At 37.6% G+C, this 19,380-nt stretch overlaps 1 protein-coding gene across 2 annotated transcripts in view; it reads left to right on the top strand.

Moving 5' to 3' along the window:
• The first annotated feature begins 2,036 nt into the window (after positions 1-2,036).
• Positions 2,037-19,380, top strand: part of EFCAB7 (EF-hand calcium binding domain 7) — a 44,023-nt gene continuing 26,679 nt past the window's right edge. Inside the window, exons 1-5 of one of the 2 annotated variants that reach the window (XM_050962005.1) lie at positions 2,037-2,223; positions 7,541-7,752; positions 9,692-9,778; positions 10,759-11,023; positions 11,786-11,910. In XM_050962005.1, the coding sequence (XP_050817962.1) occupies positions 2,037-2,223; positions 7,541-7,752; positions 9,692-9,778; positions 10,759-11,023; positions 11,786-11,910 (876 nt within the window). The remainder of the gene's footprint in view (positions 2,224-7,540; positions 7,753-9,691; positions 9,779-10,758; positions 11,024-11,785; positions 11,911-19,380) is intronic. The other variant, XM_050962006.1, reaches the window with a different exon arrangement.

Here is a 19,380-nt window from a genome sequence, read left to right as displayed (position 1 = left end):
ACCAATTCGATCAAGGCGGATGTAGTCCACTCCCAATAGTAGATGAGAAAGTGTCAATTCCAGGAGAGGCAAAGCTGCTTTTGTAATGAGCCAGCCACTCCCTGTCCCTATTCAAGCCCAAATTAATGGTGTTAAATTTTCAAATGAATTTTAGGCCTTGGCTACACTCACACTTTACAGCGCTGCAACTGGGGTGTGAAAAAACACCCCCCTGAGCGCTGCAAGATACAGCGCTGTAAAGCGTCTGTGTAATCAGGGCAGCAGCGCTGGGAGCACGGCTCCCAGCGCTGCACGCTACACCCGTAAGGGATGTGGTTTACATGCAGCGCTGGGAGAGCTCTCTCCCAGCGCTGCCGCTCTGACTACATTCACACTTCAAAGCGCTGCCACGGCAGCGCTACCGCAGCACTGCCGGGGCAGCGCTTTGAAATTCCAAATGTAGCCATACCCTTAGTTTTGCTGTTTCTCTTTGAAGTCTGTTTCTGAAATTTTTTGTTCAAGTATAGCTACTTTTAAATCTGTTATAGATTGTCCAGGGATATTGAAGTGTTCTCCTACTGGCGTTTGTATGTTACCATTCCCGATGTCCAATTTGTGTCTATTTATTCTTTTATATAAGCGAGGACTGGCCTTTCTCCCAAGGTCTGTGATAGTGAGGGATCATTTTCCAGGATAAGTTGTAGATCGTTGATGATGCGCTGGAGAGGTTTTAGCTGGGGTCTGTACATGATGGCCAGTGGTGTTCTGTTATTTTCCTTGTTGGGCCTGTCCTGTAGCAGGTGATTTCTGGGTACCTGTCTCGCTCTGTCAATCTGTTTCCTCACTTCCCCAGGTAGGTATTGTAGTTTTAAGAATGCTTGCTAAAGACCCTCTAGGTGTTTGTCTCTCTCTGAGGGATTGGAGCAAATTCAGTTGTATCTTAGGGCTTGGCTGTAGACAATGGATCATGTGATGTGGCCTGGATGGAAGCTGGAGGCATGTAGGTAAGTATAACAGTCAGATTGACAGAGTGAGGTGGGTACCTGTCAACACTGGTTCTCCACTTGTGAGGTAACTCCCTTCTCTTCGTGTGTCATTATATAATGCCTTCATCTGTAATTTTCACTCCATGCATCTGAAGAAGTGAGGTTTTTACCCACGAAAGCTGATGCCCAAATAAATCTGTTAGTCTTTAAGATGCCACTGGACTCCTTGTTGTTTTTCTAAAAACTCAGACTCCCAAAATTCTGTTCTTCCTCAGGACACAAATATTAGGGCACTCATCTGTTTCCGAATAGTTGAGCAAATATTCCATGCTGGATCTCTATATCAGTCTATCTCTGGGGAAATGTTGCCTGTTTCTTTATGTTTTAAGCAGTCGTTTACAGAGTGGTGAAAAAACGCATTCCACACACTTTCCACTTCCACTAGGATGTGTCCACATCAGCATCTTTCCCCTAAAGTATGCCATCATTACTACTACCGACTACATTCAACCAGTAGCACTAATAATGGGAGTGCCAGTATGGATGAGGTGGCTGCTAGCCTGCCAGGGTTGTTTTTTTTTACCACTGTTCTGAATAACTCTGCCCACAGCAAGCCTAGACAACAGTGGTTAAAACACCAGAGGACACTAGTAGCTTGTCCATACAAGTGCTCCCACTGTTGCTATTTGCAGATGAGTTGAGCCAGTGATAGCAACAGTAGGACATTTTAGGAAAAAAGTATAGTGTAGACAATCCCTAGAGGCTTAATTCTAATTTTGGCTAAGGATGCATCACCTCATATGATATCTTGGAAAATTTGCTACCGTGTTTGCATTCAGTGTAGATAAATAAATAATAATGAGTAATACTTAGCACTTACATAGTTTAAATTCATGGATCTCAAAGCACATTACAAAGGCAATTAAGAAGCATTATCCCCATTTTACAGCAGAGAAACAGATTCAAAGAGAGTTTAATTGAATCTGTGTGTGAGGGGACAGAACAGAGACATACTTATGCACTATGAAAGCAAAAGCAAAAGACTTTAAATATGTTTGTATTATTCGCAGAATGGCCAGCAGTCCTGGAAGTAATGCATCCCTTTCCTGTGAGAAAACCATACTCTCAGAAAGTTCTCAAGCAAAGAAATCGCAGTATTCTGAAGAGGAGACCTTTTATATGAACTGCAGAGCAGCCTACCTAGCTGTTTTTAAAAGCAGCTTAGAAAATATTAAATCAAAAGAACAACTCTGTTTAGGTAATGAGTAGGAGATAATTTTCTTTACTTGAATTTTGTGTGTGAAGATTACAGTAGTTGATTTTCAAACCAACAGCCAGCATTTCACTGGTGGAAATACCCCAGCGCGTAATGGAGCTTGGTCACAATAGCTTCTTTTAAGGATTCAGGCAGTTCTTGGTGGGGTTTGGGTTTTCAAGCATCAGTGGCTGTATCTATAAAGACACTTCCAAAGTTTATACCTATTATAAAATATATCATAGTTTTTCAAATAGTTTACAGAAAGTACTTTATCTCAATATTTTTCATTTTCCTCAAATTCTTAATCTATATTACAGGTATTGGATGGTTTGTTGAAGTGAGAACAATATACAGAGCCTTTCACCTCTAAACCACCACTCTGAATGAGCAAAAGTCAATACCACCTATCAGCTATTGGGGGGCCTAAGTGAGTTATTTATCAGCAGCACATTTGATGGTAGCGTCATTGCCTACTTGAGGTGGGCCTGGATACTGCTTTGTGGTGGTGACATTTTGCAATAAAGTGTTTTTCTCTCTCCAACAAGTGATAAATTACAATGAGTTATTCTCAGTTCAGTTTCTAGTGGACAAGTGTCCCTAGCACAGAAAATCACCATGGCAACTGGCATTAATTGGCACAGTGGTTTGCAGTCTCATCAGAAAAGTTGTTGATGAGAGATGGACCACCCCTTTCACACCGAGTCATGGTCCCCCAGATCAAGGTTGAGAAACACTGACTATGTGGTATATGAATATCTTTCCCTGCCTATGCTGAATGTGTTTTGTGCATAAATGGATGACTTCAGCATTTCATAAGAACTATGTGCATTAATTTTTTAAAAATATAAATGTACCTTAAGTTAAAGCACTTCTCAATTTCCTAAATTTCAAGACAGATGTTTTATTCTTTTATCAGTATTATTTTGGGCTGTCGATTAATCGCTGTTAACTCACGCGATTACTTCAAAAAAATTAAATGCAATTAAAAAAATTAATCGCGATTAATCACATCTTTATTTGAACTGTTAAAAAATGGAATACCAATTGAAATTTATTAAATATTTTGGATGTTTTTCTACATTTTCATATATATTTTATTCTGTGTTGTAATTGAAATCAAAGTGTATACTATTTTTGATTACAAATATTTGCACTGTAAAAATAACAAACAAAAGAAATAGTATTTTTCAGTTAACCTCATGCAAGTACTGTAGTGCAATCTTTGTTGTGAAAGTGCAACTTATAAATATAGCATTTTTTTGTTATATAACTGTACTCAAAAACAAAACAATGTAAAACTTCAGAGCCTACAAGTCAACTCAGTCCTATTTCTTGTTCAGACAATCACTAAGACAAATAAGTTTGTTTACAGTTACAGGAGATAATGCTGCCATCTTCTTATTTACAGTGTCACCAGAAAGTGAGAACAGGCATTTGCAGCCGACTGTTGTAGCCAACCTTGCAAGATATTTACATGCCAGATGTGCGAAAGATTCATATGTCCTTTCATGTTTCAACCACCATTCCAGGGGACATATACTGTTTCTTTTGTTTATCATTTTACAGGTCTCACTTTCAGGTGACGTAAACAAAAAGCGGCCATCATTATCTCCTGCAAATGTAAACAAACTTGTTTGTCTGAAAGTGATTGGCTGAACAAGAGGTAGGACTGAGGGGACTTGCAGGCTCTAAAATTTTATATTGTTTAATTTTTGAACGCAGGTCTTTTTTATATAATTCTACATTTGTAAGTTCAACTTTCACGATAAAGAGATTGCACTACAGTACTTGTATTAGGTAAATTGAAAAATACTATTTCTTTTGGGTTTTGACAGTGCAAATACTTATAATCAAAAATTAAATATAAAGTGAGCACTGTACACTTTGTATTCTGTGTTGTAATTGAAATCAATATATTTGAAAATGTAGAAAGCATCCAAAAATATTTAAATAAATAGTATTCTATTATTGTTTAACAGTGCGATTAATCGCGATTAATTTTTTTTAATCGCTTAACAGCCCTAGTATTATTCTACTTCATTGTGTGATTAGGTGACATCTGCAACAGTTCAACAATATATCTTTTTGGTTTGGTAAATGCAGTTAGTAGTAGTAAGTATAAATACTTGATTGAAAATTATGATGCTTAGAAAAAGTCTACAAAAATAACTCAAAATTCCACTGCTAATTGGGTGGAACTATGAAAACAACCAATTTACACAGTAAGTTAGTGAAAAAAATGGTTTCTAAGTTGGGCTAGGGGCTGGGAATTGGTTTACTTAAAATGTTTTAATTAGTTATTCTGTTAAATGAATATTTGGAATAGCTTTCACAGTTCCATCTAGAAATCAGTTAAGCTTCAGTGCTGCCAATTTTTGCAAGTTTATCATGTATCACAGTATTTGGTGTTTTTTCTTAAAGCCCCAGCACCTGGAGTCCTATGATTAAGAGAAAAACTTAGCTTCCTTTTCTTTTTCTTATAAAAGTTTTTAGGCCTCATGATCGCAGAGAAAAGCTTGAAAACATGAGCCATAAAAAGGCTGAAAGCCAGGAGGCATATAAAAAGAACCCAAATCTATTTTTTTTTTTAAAAATCCTCATGATTTTGAAGCTAATATGATTTTTGAACACTTGGAATTGGCAATGCTGCTGTGTTGCTTGCTAAGGGTTTATTAATAGTAGATTATGGTGTCAGGGAATAGCCTCTTTGTAGAAAACCATAGAGGTTATGTAATCACAGAACAAACAAAAAGTAAATAGTAAAGCATTCTGACACACTATGGTCAGTCATAATATTTAGGGGCACTGTACTCCTCTTTTCCTTAGCATAAAATTCATTATCTCCAGACTTTCATTCTCTTTAATCTTCGTCCAAACCTACATCATGTGAGCTTTTTACCAGGAAGCCAGTTAGCATGTAAATCTGATGGTTTCAGACTGACAGCTTCTCTCCAAATACCAGTACTTGAAATACCATTCTCTAACAAGCATACTCTTTCAGCATATGACTCAGTCTTCTGCAGACTGTCAGGGTTAAGATAGAAGCCCCTGTATAACATCCTAATGATGGTTTTAAAATAAGAGTGGTGTGAACAAATGTCATCTCTTTTATATATGTGCTGTGCCTTTCATCTCTATCCATATGTTACTTGGGCACATAGCAAGTGTTTAGGCATTTTGATTTCAAGGTCAGCTAAGAAAGGGCAGTTACTAGTTCACACACAGCTCTGAGAAGACTGGGAGCCTGAACGTTTTTCCCCTTTTAAACTTGTAAGCGTTAAGAGTCATTATAGGCTTATGTAAAAGCTTAGCGTAAATCCTGGCAAAGAATCAAATCAGTGGTGTCAATATTGAAGCATCTGTGGTTACATGATGTTTGGTTAATAACACAAACTATGCTATTAGTTTAGAGCCTGCTCCGACAAAACCTTAGAGGAGTCGTAGTTGCTCACTGAATGTACTATAATCTAATGTCCTATCTTATTACTCAGGTATTTAGCAGAATCCAGTTAAAGAAACATAAATAAAAGATGCGGTCTAAACAAACTTTCAAAAATATGGTCTTGGGAGACATGTTTGTAGCAATCACTGATCTCCCTGGAATGATAAATGATACAGGTAACAGCATCTTGCTGTATATTTATCAAAACACATTTATTTAAATACAAGTGAATAATCAGTTCATGAAGGGTGCTAGATTGACAGCCCACAAGACTGGGTTATGCACATAACAACACACATTGAGAATGATTGTCCTTCCTTAGCTGACCTTGAAACAGAAATGCCAAAACAGTTGCTGTGTACATGAATGTACAAGAGGTACATGAATCAAGACACGAGCTATCCCATATTCACGAGCCTCCATTCTGTGCCCATGTGGTCCTTGGGGGTCACACCTTAGATTAGCAATAAAGGTGCTAATTATGAAAAGGGGTTCTTTGGAGATTCTTTCTTTATATGGCCCACCTACTAAGAATTGTAATGATACCACTAACCCATTTCAGATAGGCTGCTGAACAGCTCTGAGCTGGTAAAGACTTACATTACAGACCTGGATAAAAAGCAAACTACTGACTTACCTAGAGAGTTCTCCTAAACCATCTAATTCTCTAAAGTGTGTCGGGGGTTATGACATCTTACTAACTAGACAGCATATTTGAGTTTAGCTTGAATTTAAGATAATACCTTCTTCACATTATAAACTGATGAAAGCCTAATGTAAGTGAAGATTTTTCAGAAGCTGGCTAGAACTAGCAAATCCAACTTCTGCAACTGCCATATACAGAAGCAGTAGGACTTGTTGCAGACATTTTATCAGCTTTATTATTTATTTATTTATTTATTTATTTTATTTTTTATTATTGATTTTATTTTATTTTTTTACTATCTAACAGTTTACTGGGAATTATTTTTCTTTTTACATTTGAAATTCATGTTTTATAATATGAACTATTTGGTTGGTGGAGAAATAATTCTACAGCTCATTTATGGTAGGCTGTACACTGAGAGCCTGACCCAATTCCTATTAAACTAAACGGAAAGACTCTCATTGACGTCAGTAGATAGATCTGGCCCAGAACATGTGGCTTTACAAATAACAGGTTGTTATATTAAAGCCTGCGGATTAAACACAGTGGGCCAAATCCCACAGTTACTACTTGTGGGGGGAGTAGGAAGGAATTTCCCTTTCAAGTCAGTGGATATTTTGCCTGATTGAGGGTCTGATCTTGCAGGTCTTACTTTTGTGAGTAGTCCCATTGAGTTCAGTGGTTCTGTGTACACAAGTAAGAGATAGCTGCTGACTGGATCCTAAGGGCTAAATTGTGGCTTTGCCACAGCCCTGTGTATGAGGCAGCACATAGTTATAGTAGCACTTAGACCCAGCCTGTATCTGGCACAGTGTACTTCCCCAGTATGCCACTGAGTGCATTGGGAGGGAAAGAAACTAAGGCACTGCCTATTCTCACCAACATGTACAGTGGGAATGTAGTACCCCATCAGAGGCTTTGGCTTCTCTGACCTTCATGCTGCTACCCCTGGTATGGGTAGCCTTGCACCGTCTTCCTTCCCAGTGCAGGTGCACAGGATGGTCCACCGTGTAGCATTATTTCAGGAACACAGGATTGAGTCAACATCCATGTCACAGCTATTGCAGTTAAGCAAAGGTTTATCATTCATGCCTACTTTTGCCTTTGATTGATTGGATTAAAAAAAACCTGTCTTAACCTATGAACTGATTACAGGATAGTTTGAAAAAATCATATCTATTTTGTCTGTCAGTGTAAATGAAGAGTTGATATTATATTTTACTGTGCAGTGCTTCAACAGGCTGGAAGAAATCCATCTCAGAAGACGGTTAATCAGTACTGGACTCCCCAGACCACCACACTGAATTTTGATGATTTTTGTAATATCTTAAAAAAAGAAAAACCAGCTACAAAAACAGAACTGCTCAAAGCATTTTTAAAAGTAGATACAAATAATGATGGATATATTTTGCACACTGAACTTCATAAAATTCTGACAATGGTAAGTATCGTGGGAGGTAAATTACAAATTTTGATATAGAGCTATAATTTGCAGAAAATTGGTATAGCAGAAGAACCAATCTTTTAAAATTTTAAAAATCACAGAAACAGTCCTGAATATTCAAAAATGATTTTGTTAGGGGGAAACAATCTATATCTGAGTTATTTTAATGATTTCTTTTTAAGTGTCATACTCCCATGGCTGTCTTTCTCTCCTTCTTTCTTATTTTTTCCCCCTTACAGTCCTGAAGTTGTGTGGTCACCCAACTGCACCTCTCAGTTCCAGCCCATAATGTACAAAGGTCAACAGAAAAATAATTAAATTACTTTTTTTTAAGGAAACACTACCTATCTGTTCCGCACTGGTGCAGCTAAATTGGAAGCACATAGCCCTTGCTAAGTTCAGTGCCTGTTTTGTTCCAGCAACTTCTATGCAAATCCCCTGCTTTTGAAAGGGCCTTTTGCAGCCTTACGGGACAGTGTCATTAACTTAGTAAAGTTTGTTCAGTTATTATCCTCCCTTCACAGATTTTGTCTCATTCATGCATGCTCAGAAATAACTACCCCTCTCCCCAAAACATGATAATTATAGGGTCCATGATCCCATTACAGCCATAACAAAAATACCACATCACTGCAGCCATACCCCTGAGCTCAGGCCCTTACCTCATCAAGTTGCACAATGTAAGCTATGATAGAGCTAGAAGCATAGTGCATAGCAAGGTGGTGTGTGAATTTACAGTGTAGTAGCTTGTTACACACCAAGTGGCCAGGCCGTGTGAACCATGCTGCTGCTCAATAAAAGTTCCATAGTATACTTCGATGTGTGCACTATGAAGCATTTAATGCGCAGCAGCAAGGTCCACACAGACAGATGGTAGGACCCTTAACAATTAGGTGCTGTATGAGCACAAATATCGATAGTACCAACAACAGAGAAATGATCTTTGTGTAGTACAAGGTGAAAGGAGCAAATCTTGAATGTAGCTATAGCCAACACCATGAAGGGCTATAAAATCAGTAGGTCTCATTTAAAGTAAATCCACCATTTTATAAGGAACCAGTGTAAGAGAACTCAGCATGGGCTTAATATAACAGCCTAAATAAGTGACTAAAATGTAAAATACTATTAAATTAGCTCTTGGTTGTAATATGTTAATTAGGTTATATGTAACACTGGGATTGAACCTAGGACCTCAATGCATGAGCCTCTACTGCATGAGCTAAAAGCCACCTCTCTGTTGGTAGACTCATTAATCTCTAAGTGGTTTAGTTGCCACTAGGGCCGGCTCCAGGCACCAGCCAAGGAAGCAGGTGCTTGGGGCACCCAATGGAGAGGGGCAGCGTGTCCAGTTCTTTGGTGGCAATTCAGCAGCGGGTCCCTCAGTCCCTCTCAGAACGAAGGGCCTGCCGCTGACAAATGAAGCAGAGCGGCAGAGGTGCCGCCAAAATGCCGCCAATTGCAGCTTTATCTTTTTTTTTTTCCCCCACTTCACTGCTTGGGGCGGCAAAAAAGCTGGAGTGGGCCCTGGTTGCCACTGCAGGGGAACAGCACCACACTCAGCTGGCATGGGTTGCATATAAATATTAATTTAATTGACTGGGAGTTGCTATGCTACAAATCCTCAGTGCCTGGTACACCTACTAAAGTCAACATTAGTTCCACACATGGAGGGCTTGTGGAATGGGACCTTGAAATTGCATGAGCTTAGCTATTCATCTTCCAAGTATTTAGTAGTGTTTCAAATACATTTAAATATCATTTACAATGCTGATCGCTATTTTGGGGATTCAAACTCAGACCAATGTAAATGTGCTGCAGATAAGATTTCTGGAAAGAATGTTAAAGTCTACTTATTTCCTTTGTGTAATCTTCAAACCAGTGATGTCGTTGAACAATGTTCTTTAGTAGGAACTGACATTTAAACTGTTTATCACAGAGAGGTGAGAAGATGACTGCAGAGGAAGTGAATGCCATCACTAAATTGGCTGATGTAAACAGCAATGGCAAGCTTGATTACAACAAGGTATGGTAAACAAGGTGACAGTACTTTTGTATATGATGTTGGATTAATCAAATTCGATAGCTACTTCCTAAGCCACACTAATAGGTCTTAGTGCTGATATTTTGAGGTTTGCAGATTACCAAGTGCTGAAGGGAGGGCTGGTGCAGGTGATATGGTTCCCAAAGTGCTTCATATTATTATTTATTTTATTTATTTATTATTAGTATTGCCATAGTGCTTGGGAAATCTTGTCATAGACCAAGACCCCATTGTGCGAGGAGCTGTACAGATAATATGGGAGCACCATTTCCCTGGCGCACAATGCACTTCCTTCGGTAATATCCTCAAATAAAGGTCACTTTGTACTTGTGAACCTAGCTATGTTCAAGAATACAACCTGGTTCCAGGGGTGGGACTGGCAGCAGTAGCAGTCAAAGGTGGCAAATGAGAGCAAACCTGGATATTCAGCATGGATTAGCACTGTAATGCCTTTTTAATCTATATTATAAATACTTCCTTGTCTAATGTGCAATTTCTTTTGTGGGAGAGGTTATTGAGTGTACTCAGCATCTATTTTTCAAAGTAGAATATCTCTTCAGTTTTATGTTATTTCAAACTGAACCTCTAAGCAATGACTAAATTTTAAACAGTCAACAGTCCATAAAAGACTTGCACCATAAACACAGTTTCACAGAAAAACAACCCTCCACTAAAAATTAGACATAAAAACGAGTCCACAAATGTCTAGCAGATAATATAAATCATCTGTTGGGGTGAAATTCATATTTCAATTTCACTTTATAGTGCGACCTCTCTACTGAATCATGGCTCCATTTTTACTATGTCACTTAAGAGTGGTCATTCTGATTCATGAAAATAAAATGAGCATTGTGCTTCAAGAGAAACTAGATTTCATCTATTGATTTATCCTGTGCTTACTAATGTGTGTGTTTTCCCCTAAAACTGTATTAAAGAACGTTTCACTTTTTTATTGTGCAAAGTTTTGTAAATTATATATGACAACCGATGAGCAATGTCGTAAGACTGCACTAGAGAAACTAGAAGTTGACAGTAGACTGAGGCGTCAGCAATTTGGAAGTCAAGTTGAAACCTCCTCTGAAAGAGCAACATCACCAACATCAAAACCATCGTCAAGGACCACAAGGAAAACTGATCACAAGCCAGCACCAAAGAGAGGTATTTACTTTTCATGCAGGGAAGCTCCATTCCAGGACTCAGGGCCCATTCTCCCAAGTGAATCAGCAGGTTGAGTAACTTTTTTTTTCACTTTTCTCATACTAGCACAGACTTAACTAATAATCATTTTGACTTTGACAACCACAGAAAAGCGCCACTCGGATTTCTGAGCCCCTTGCTCAAATGGACTTTGGGTGCATCTCTTATCTAAGACCATCAAATTTTTCTTAGGACTAAAATCACTTGATTCTTGTGTGACATAGCCCAGAGGGAAGAGAGAAAATGAGTGTACAGATGTTGCAGTATTTCAGGCTATTTATCTCATATCCTGATAAGAAATGAAGCCTAAAACATTTATCAACAGGAAAGATATTAGCTTGCATTTTTAAAGCAAGGTATTTAAACATGTGAGTAGTATTATTGACTTCAATACCTTACTGAAGAAGGGCCAAGATTACAGGAATATAATGACAGTATATGAAATTCCTGCATTTGTACATAGAGCATATCGGTCACTTTTGGTTTCAATTCAAGGAAAAATCATGCTGAAATTGAAAAAATGCAAAGAAATCCAACAAGAGGAAGTGAAAAGACTGGGATTGTTTGGTCTAGAAGGAATGTAAAGAATACTTGCTTGACATGTACAAGGAGGGAGATGGTGGTAGTAGTACTAGCCCATGGTCAAGTGATTAAATAATGATAAGAGAATTCAGTTTATTTTAATGAAGTTTTAGTTTTTTTGTGTGTGACTTTGAATGCAAAGATATACAAATACAAATACTGAAACAATGGAAAACCGCCAGTGTAAATAAGTTAATATCTATGTTATAGGTGACAAGAGAGCTTCTTCAAGGCCTTCATCAGCCCAAAGTTGCAAGGCCTCCGTTTCTTCCACTATCGGCATGGGCACCAGCAGTAACACAAATTCAGAGCTAATTGAGCCAAACACAGTAAAGGTACTGTGTATGTTAGTTCTGTTTAAATTATGCTGTTTTTGTTTAAGCACACACATTGTTGCATGTTAAATAGAAGCAGTTTTCCTCTGATTTTTTTCTCTTATGTTAGTAGTTTGTCAAGGACAGCTGTTCACTACAGAGAGATTTCATGATGCAAAATATTATTAATATTTTTATATATTGTTGGTTTTGTTGACATCTAGTTACTGAAAATAATTTTTCAGGTGTGAAGGTTTAATAAAACAAAGTGTATTTTTATAAATGAAACCACTGTTGGATAAAACATATAATGACTTTTTGAGAAATATAAAATTGAATAATTTATTAGATTGGTGAGAACTTTAAATGCTTAAGTAGTCTGAAAGATTTGTATCATAAACCTTTATAAGAATGGTAATTGGAAATAAATAACAGATCTCCAAACATATTCAGTTCAATGAATATTAATTTGTAAATATATCCTGTAGCCTGCAAATATTGATTTTATATTTAGACTAATATGTTCTATAAGTATTTTTGTTTAAATAAATCACTCATTCAATATAAATTCATGTGGGAGAAAGACAACAAAGTCACTTTGTTAAGTCAATATTTGTAGAGTGTTAATATTGATCTTTTTCCTTTGTTTTCCCTTTCTTGACTCAACCTTTACTAGTTTTCTTTCAACAGAAAATAATAGCTACAGAAATATAAAACATTAACTGGAAATTGCTAGGATACATTAAAAATGTGCACCTTGAGACCTCTGTGTAAAAGGGAAAAAATGGTTATGACCACATAGTTTAACTACTGCTAGAAAACTGAACTGATTGTTCTCATGAGGTACATTTTGTTTCAAATAACAACTATGTATTTGTTATTGAACTCCGAAGTCCTTTATATCTTTAACATTGCTGGATAGTGACATTTGTTCTATATTAAAATTTAAAAACATGATCTCAGAGGAATTTTTTTTCAATCTGTTTAGGTACCTGCACTCCCATGCAATTTAACCGCAGTTCCAGCATGTTCAAACATGATCTGTAGTGTGCAAAATCATATAGGTTTCCAATATTGGACTCCTCTTTATTTTCACAAGCAAATAAAGTTTTAATGAAAAGCAGTTTCAGAAAGTGACCATTAGTGATTAGCAGCATATCTTTCATCAGATATTAAACCAAATATTGGTCAATAAAAATAAACAGATGTAACTGGTACTGCTAATTTGTTGCATCCATACTACCTAAAGGCCCTAGCCAAAGCCCACTGAAATGAATGGACAGACACCCAATGATTTCTTGGGCTTTGGATCAGGACCTAGGAGCATACATTGTTCTCATTCTTTTTATATTCACGTTTATTTTTCTCCATGGTTCATCTGTTTTCTGGGACAATTAGAAAGAGTTGTTTTGGTGGACCTGGACCAACACTGGTGTTACTGGTCTGATAGCTGAACATAGTGTAATTCAGAACACTTTGAACCTTTATACATTAAAATTGCTGTGGACAAATGTAGCATATTGTACCATCTGCACAATATAACCCTTCCAACTATTCTTTATTTAGTGGAGCTGTGTGACAAATTCAAAAAAAGGCATGTCCAGTATTTTAAGGATCTAACAAATTATTTTAAGGAACACCACAGACTCCCAGCTATTTATCGTCTGTGTCCACAGAAAAATTAAAAAGGGGCCTCTTTTTTCAAAAGCAAACTGTATAGATAAGCTTCCCCTCCCTGCAGTCTGCATAGATCATATTCTATGTGGCACACACTCAGGAAAGAATAACAAGAATCAGGCATCAAGTATAGCCAGGTAAAAACAGTTTGCAAAAAATTAAATATGGTTAAGTCTTATGAGGGCTGAGGATGGTCACTTGGGTCAATTCAGGCACAAGTCTGGAGTCAGGAGAACTGTGTTCTGTTCCCAGCTCTTCCAAAGACTACCTGTGTGACCTTGGGCAACTCACTTCAACTATCCATGGCTTAGCTTCTCATCTGTAAAACAAGGATAAAAATGCTTCCCTAATTCTCAGGGGTGTTGTGAAGCTGGTCACATTAAGGTTCCATTTCTAAATAGTATGTAAAGGGTACGTTAATAATCTGTCACACGCATGTTCCAGACATGAATAGTATTATAGGTGGTTATGAACATATTAGTGGAAGGTGTATAGATGGTGATAAGCAACCTGTTGGACTCTATCTATATGTGTACACTGCCTCTGGGAGGTGTGATTCCTAGTGCGGGTAGACAGACTTGAGCTAGTGCACTATAAATAGCAGTGTGGACTTTGCGGCACTGACAATGGTTCAGGCTAGCCGCCCAAGCTCAAACCCCAGGGGGCTGGGCAGCCTTATATTTCGGTGACTAGCCCAAGCCACGAGCAATGCCACAACATCTGCGTTGCTATTTTTAGTGCGCTAGCACCAGCTGAGCTAGCACAAGTTTGTCTACCTGTGGTGGGAATCATGCCTCCCTACTGCAGTGTAGACACACCTTACAACAAACTGTAACAACAACAATGTAAAACATTTCTTTATTTCTATGAACCATTATTATTTAGTTAGTTCTCCATGCAGATTTAAAGCAAAACTAAATAAAAAGCCTTTTTTTTTAAAAAAAAATGAAAGCATTGTCTCCTCTTTTCATATTGTACTGGTGCATCTGGCAAGTGTATCACTGAGAACAAGCTTCTCCTGCCAAGAACGCTCACCTTCAACATTCTGCTCTCTGTGTACATGAGAAGCTCTCCACTGACATCAATGGGAGACCTGGACACATAGCAGAATACTGAAAAAGAGATCTGAGAGGAGCCTTCTGCCCCAAAGCAACATAGTTATATACCATTTTTTATGCAGTTCGTGTCCTGCATTGAAATGTAATGGAGAAAAACAAAAAATAAGCACAACCAACTCAATTCTTAGTGAAGTATGTGCCAAGATACTGCCGTGACCTATTCCTGAAGTGATAAATCCTGCTCCCTCCATGTGGAGGGGCCTCTTGCAGTGGAACTAGTAGGATTCTGTTTTGCTTGAAGTGTATGAATAGTCCCTTGCACTAAAGATGCCTTTTATTTGCATTTATGTGTAGGTAACTAGACATTTCCTATAATCCCCATAATGCTTTAGAATTGGAATGCCAATATGTAAGACTTACATAAAATTAAGTATTCTACAGTGATGGGTATTGAAAGCAATAAACATTTTTCTGATGTTTTCTCACTGATTAAAGTAAACGTAAGTGTATGTTAACCATATATTTTGTGCTTTTCCATTTCACATTCTCCATTACGAATTGGAATAAAATACGCTATATGTAGGCTGAAAATCAAGCCAGGAAGTTATTCTTTAAGTGTTTATAATTCACGTTTTTGCAATGTGATATTGTTGATAAGTTAAAGAGAGTATAGCACCACCTCATGCTCTGTTTAAGCATAACAAGCCAGTATTTGAATTCTCAAGGGCTCTCAAATTATTTCATAGTGTTGACTAGATGGAGAAAAATTGTCTCAAGACCCACTTAATCCCTGCATTTTTGGATTATAGCACATCCTTGTGATAACTCCCTAAATTACTTAACATGAAAAAGTAATGGTAGGAAAGTAGTAGCTGTTTTTAAAGTGATGTTACAGCTGGAAACAAGGAGAACCATCAGATATGTGGTAAGGTGACTCCCCACAGACCAGCAATGGTCTACGGATCAGTCTGGGTACCCCTGCCCAAGTAAGAAAGGGGAGGTAGGAAATTATTTTTTAAGAGGCATTTTTGTATGTGATTGTCATAAACAGATAGTTAAGGGTTAACGTCTCTTTTACCTGTAAAGGGTTAAGAAGCTCAGTGAACCTGGCTGACACCTGACCAGAGGACCAATAGGGGGACAAGATACTTTCAAATCTCGGTGGAGGGAAGTTTTTGTTTGTGCTGTTTGTTTGGTTCGTTGTTCGCTCTTGGGGCTTAGAGGGACCAGATGTACACCCAGGCTTTTCCAATTTTTCTGAATCAGTCTTTCATGTTTCAAAATAGTAAGTAGTAGCCAGGCAAGGCGGATTAGTCTTATGTTTGTTTTCTTAACTTGTAAATGTGTCTTTTTGCTGGAAGGATTTTTACCTCTGTTTGCTGTAACTTTGAATCTCAGGCTGGGGGGGCGGGGTGGTCCCTCTAGTCTATATGAATCTGAGTACCCTGTAAAGCATTTTCCATCCTGATTTTACAGAGATAATTTTTACCTTTTCTTTCTTTAATTAAAAGCTTTCTTTTAAGAACCTGATTAATTTTTCCTTGTGTTAGAATCCAAGGGATTGAGTCTAAACTCACCAGGGATTGGTGGGGGGGAAAGGAGGGGGAATGGTTAATTCCTCCTTGTTTTAAGATCCAAGGAGTTTGGATTGGTGTAAGCCTCTCAAGGCAACCCAGGGAGGGGAGAGTTTGGGGGGGAAAGGAGGGGGATGGTTAATTTCTCCTTGTTTTAAGTCCCAAGGGGTTTGGGTCTTGAGTTCCCCAGGGAAGGTTTTGGGAGAACAGAAAGTGTGCCAGACACAGACTTCTCGCTGGTGGCAGCGTACCAGATTTAAGCTAGTAATTAAGCTTAAAAGTGATCATGCAGGTCCCCACTTCTTGAACTCTAAAGTTCAAAGTGGGGAAAAAACCTTGACAATGATAATTTACTGTATCTTTTTGAAAAGATACAACACATTTGGCTGCTCTTTAAACAATTTACTGTGTACCTTTAAAGCTCCTAAAACCCAGTCCTACTATTTCATTAGTTTAACCCTTGAATCTCGCCTGAAATGCTGATTGTTTGTTTTTCAAACATTTGTGTAAGCTATTAAGTTTAGAGACTAAAGTGAGTTAACCAAAGGCTTTTGTTTAATTTCATCAGCTGTGTCAAATTTCAAGGACAAATCTCATTTTGCGGCATAAAGATTTTAGGGTAAATAGAAGTTACGTGCATACTGTAACAATAGTTCACCTGGGGAGGAATATTCTCCTCAGTAATGATATAAGAGGCTATCTTGCACATTCTTCCTTTAGCACTGATTTATGTTAACACTAATCTTAGTATAATTTTAAAATGTTGACCCTAATTTCTTTTATAGGTTTATGGAACTCCATCTTCCACTCAATCTCAACCCCTTCACCATTGATCTCCAGTTGTTTTTCACCTCTCTCTCTCTCTCTCCCATTTGTTCTTTGCAGGTTAGGTGACTCTTCCCCATCACATTTCTAAGGGGCAGGGTTTGTTTGGTAAAGGGCAGTGTAAAACGTTGAACAGACTCTATTCAGGGGTCTCATTGAGATCAGATCTTTTTCTTTCTACAGGTAAAAACCAAATAACTAACTATCTCTCCTAATTCCTGTTGAAATGATTTAAAAAATAAGAAGAACTCTAGCATGTTAGTCTTTCATATGAGTAGAACTCTGCAGTAAAGACGGTAGGTTAGAGGAAGGGACTTGGATACCTAGTTCCCATTAGAGATTGCAATTCCAGATACCTATTGAGCTTTGCGTATCTGAGCTTAGAGTTTTTGGTAGAGTGTAGGTTGAGGAATTCTGTTTAAATGGAAAAAAGACTCTATAAGAATTCTAAAACATACAGCAGCAAAGAGTCCTGTGGCACCTTATAGACTAACGGACGTATTGGAGCATGAGCTTTCATGGTTGAATACCCACTTCGTCAGATGCATGTGACATACAGGTTTCAGAGTAGCAGCCGTGTTAGTTTGTATCCGCAAAAAGAACAGGAGTACTTGTGGCACCTTCGAGACTAACAAATTTATTTGAGCATAAGCTTTCGTGGTCTACAGCCCACTTCATCGGATGCATAGAATGGAACATATAGTGAGGAGATATATATACATACAAAGAATATGGAAAGGTGGGAGTTGTCCTACCAACTCTAAGAGGCTAATTAATTAAGAGAAAAAACTTTTGTAGTCACAGAAAACAAAAGTTTTTTCTCTTAATTAATTAGCCTCTTAGAGTAGGTAGGACAACTCCCAGCTTGTCATGTTCTCTGTATGTGTATATTTATCTCCTCACTATATGTTCCATTCTATGCATCCGATGAAGTGGGCTGTAGCCCACGAAAGCTTATGCTCAAATAAATTTGTTAGTCTCTAAGGTGCCACAAGTACTTCTGTTCTTTTGCTAAAACATACAGTTTATCATCAGCTTCTTTTCAAGGGCTAAAAAAAAAAGTGAATTGAGCATAGTCTCAGTTACCACTAAAAAGTGGTCTACATTACAAACTATAAGTTAGCAGAATTTGGCATGATTGGCAGGCTGGAATGAAGATAATGTATATGCTACCAAAGATTGAGGCTGAAATAATTGTCACTAAGGGTCAAGTTTGAGGTCATTCACATGGCAGTGTCAACATGCTTGCATCACAGATGTATAATAATAAAGTACTTTGAGTTTACAATAGTTTCCAGATGCTACCAGTATCATAAGATTCAGAATTATCAGTATTTACCCATATTAGCTTATAAAAATAAAGCTGAGTGGCCAAAATTTTGTTAAGAATATTTTTCTTCCTACAGTTTGAAGTTATTGTTTCAGTTGGATTTGTTTCTCTGGTTTCTTTTTGGGGTTGTTCTATTATTTTGTATAATTGTTTCTTAATAATGAATGATTCAGAGGCTGTATGTGGAACTAGAGAAAATATTTTTGATAGGATCTGCAGAACTTTTTTTCTCCCAATAGCTGTGATGACCTTGCTCAAGGAAATTTTACTTCTCTGTACTTTTATACTCTTTTTACAGATAATTAAAGCAAATTTATTTATCTCAAAGTGATATTGTGAGTCTTAATTTGTAACATGCCATTAGATCCTCAGTTGAAAGATGCTAGTTATAAAAGGGCTTGATCCTGCTTCCGTTGTCTTTGTGGTGCAGTATTGGGTCCCAAAGGAAGACTTATGTTACTCAGTGACTGAATAGAGATATGCAGTTATGAATGGGCAGATCTACATATAAGGCCCAATGCTGCAAACACTACTAAGTGTTGTACTTGGTGTCATTAGTCTTCTTAGGGTAGCAAACGCTATGGGCCCAATTTTGTGTTGCCCCTCACTTGGTGTAGTCATTACACCAGTGCAAAACGCTGTCTAGTCAGAATGGCTGCATTTTACACTCACTTTTCACTGGTGTAAAAAGTCACATAAGGTGAAGTACAATGGAGAATCTGTCTCTAAGTCCAGGAGTGATTACAGAATAAGGGCCATAGAAAATTACCAGTATCTTAGAACAAAATTAAATAAGCAGTTTACCAAGGGAGACGGATCTATCATGAAATGTTGTTATGGTGCATTATCCTTACAAGAAACATTGTATTTATTATGCTCTGTTTTATTGTTGTTTAAAATACGAGATGCAAAAACTACAATGGAAAGGTTCCAGAAGCTAAGCTATGCTCAAAACCAATGTCAATAGACTAAAATGTCAGAGGATAGTGTTCTCCCATTGCTAGGAAAATAGCCACAAAAAACTTGA

The sequence above is a fragment of the Gopherus flavomarginatus genome, chromosome 7, assembly GCF_025201925.1.
Source record: "Gopherus flavomarginatus isolate rGopFla2 chromosome 7, rGopFla2.mat.asm, whole genome shotgun sequence".
NCBI lineage: Eukaryota > Metazoa > Chordata > Testudines > Testudinidae > Gopherus > Gopherus flavomarginatus.
The sequence above is the reverse complement of the archived record's forward strand: the minus strand, read 5'-3'. Positions and strand labels throughout refer to the sequence as shown.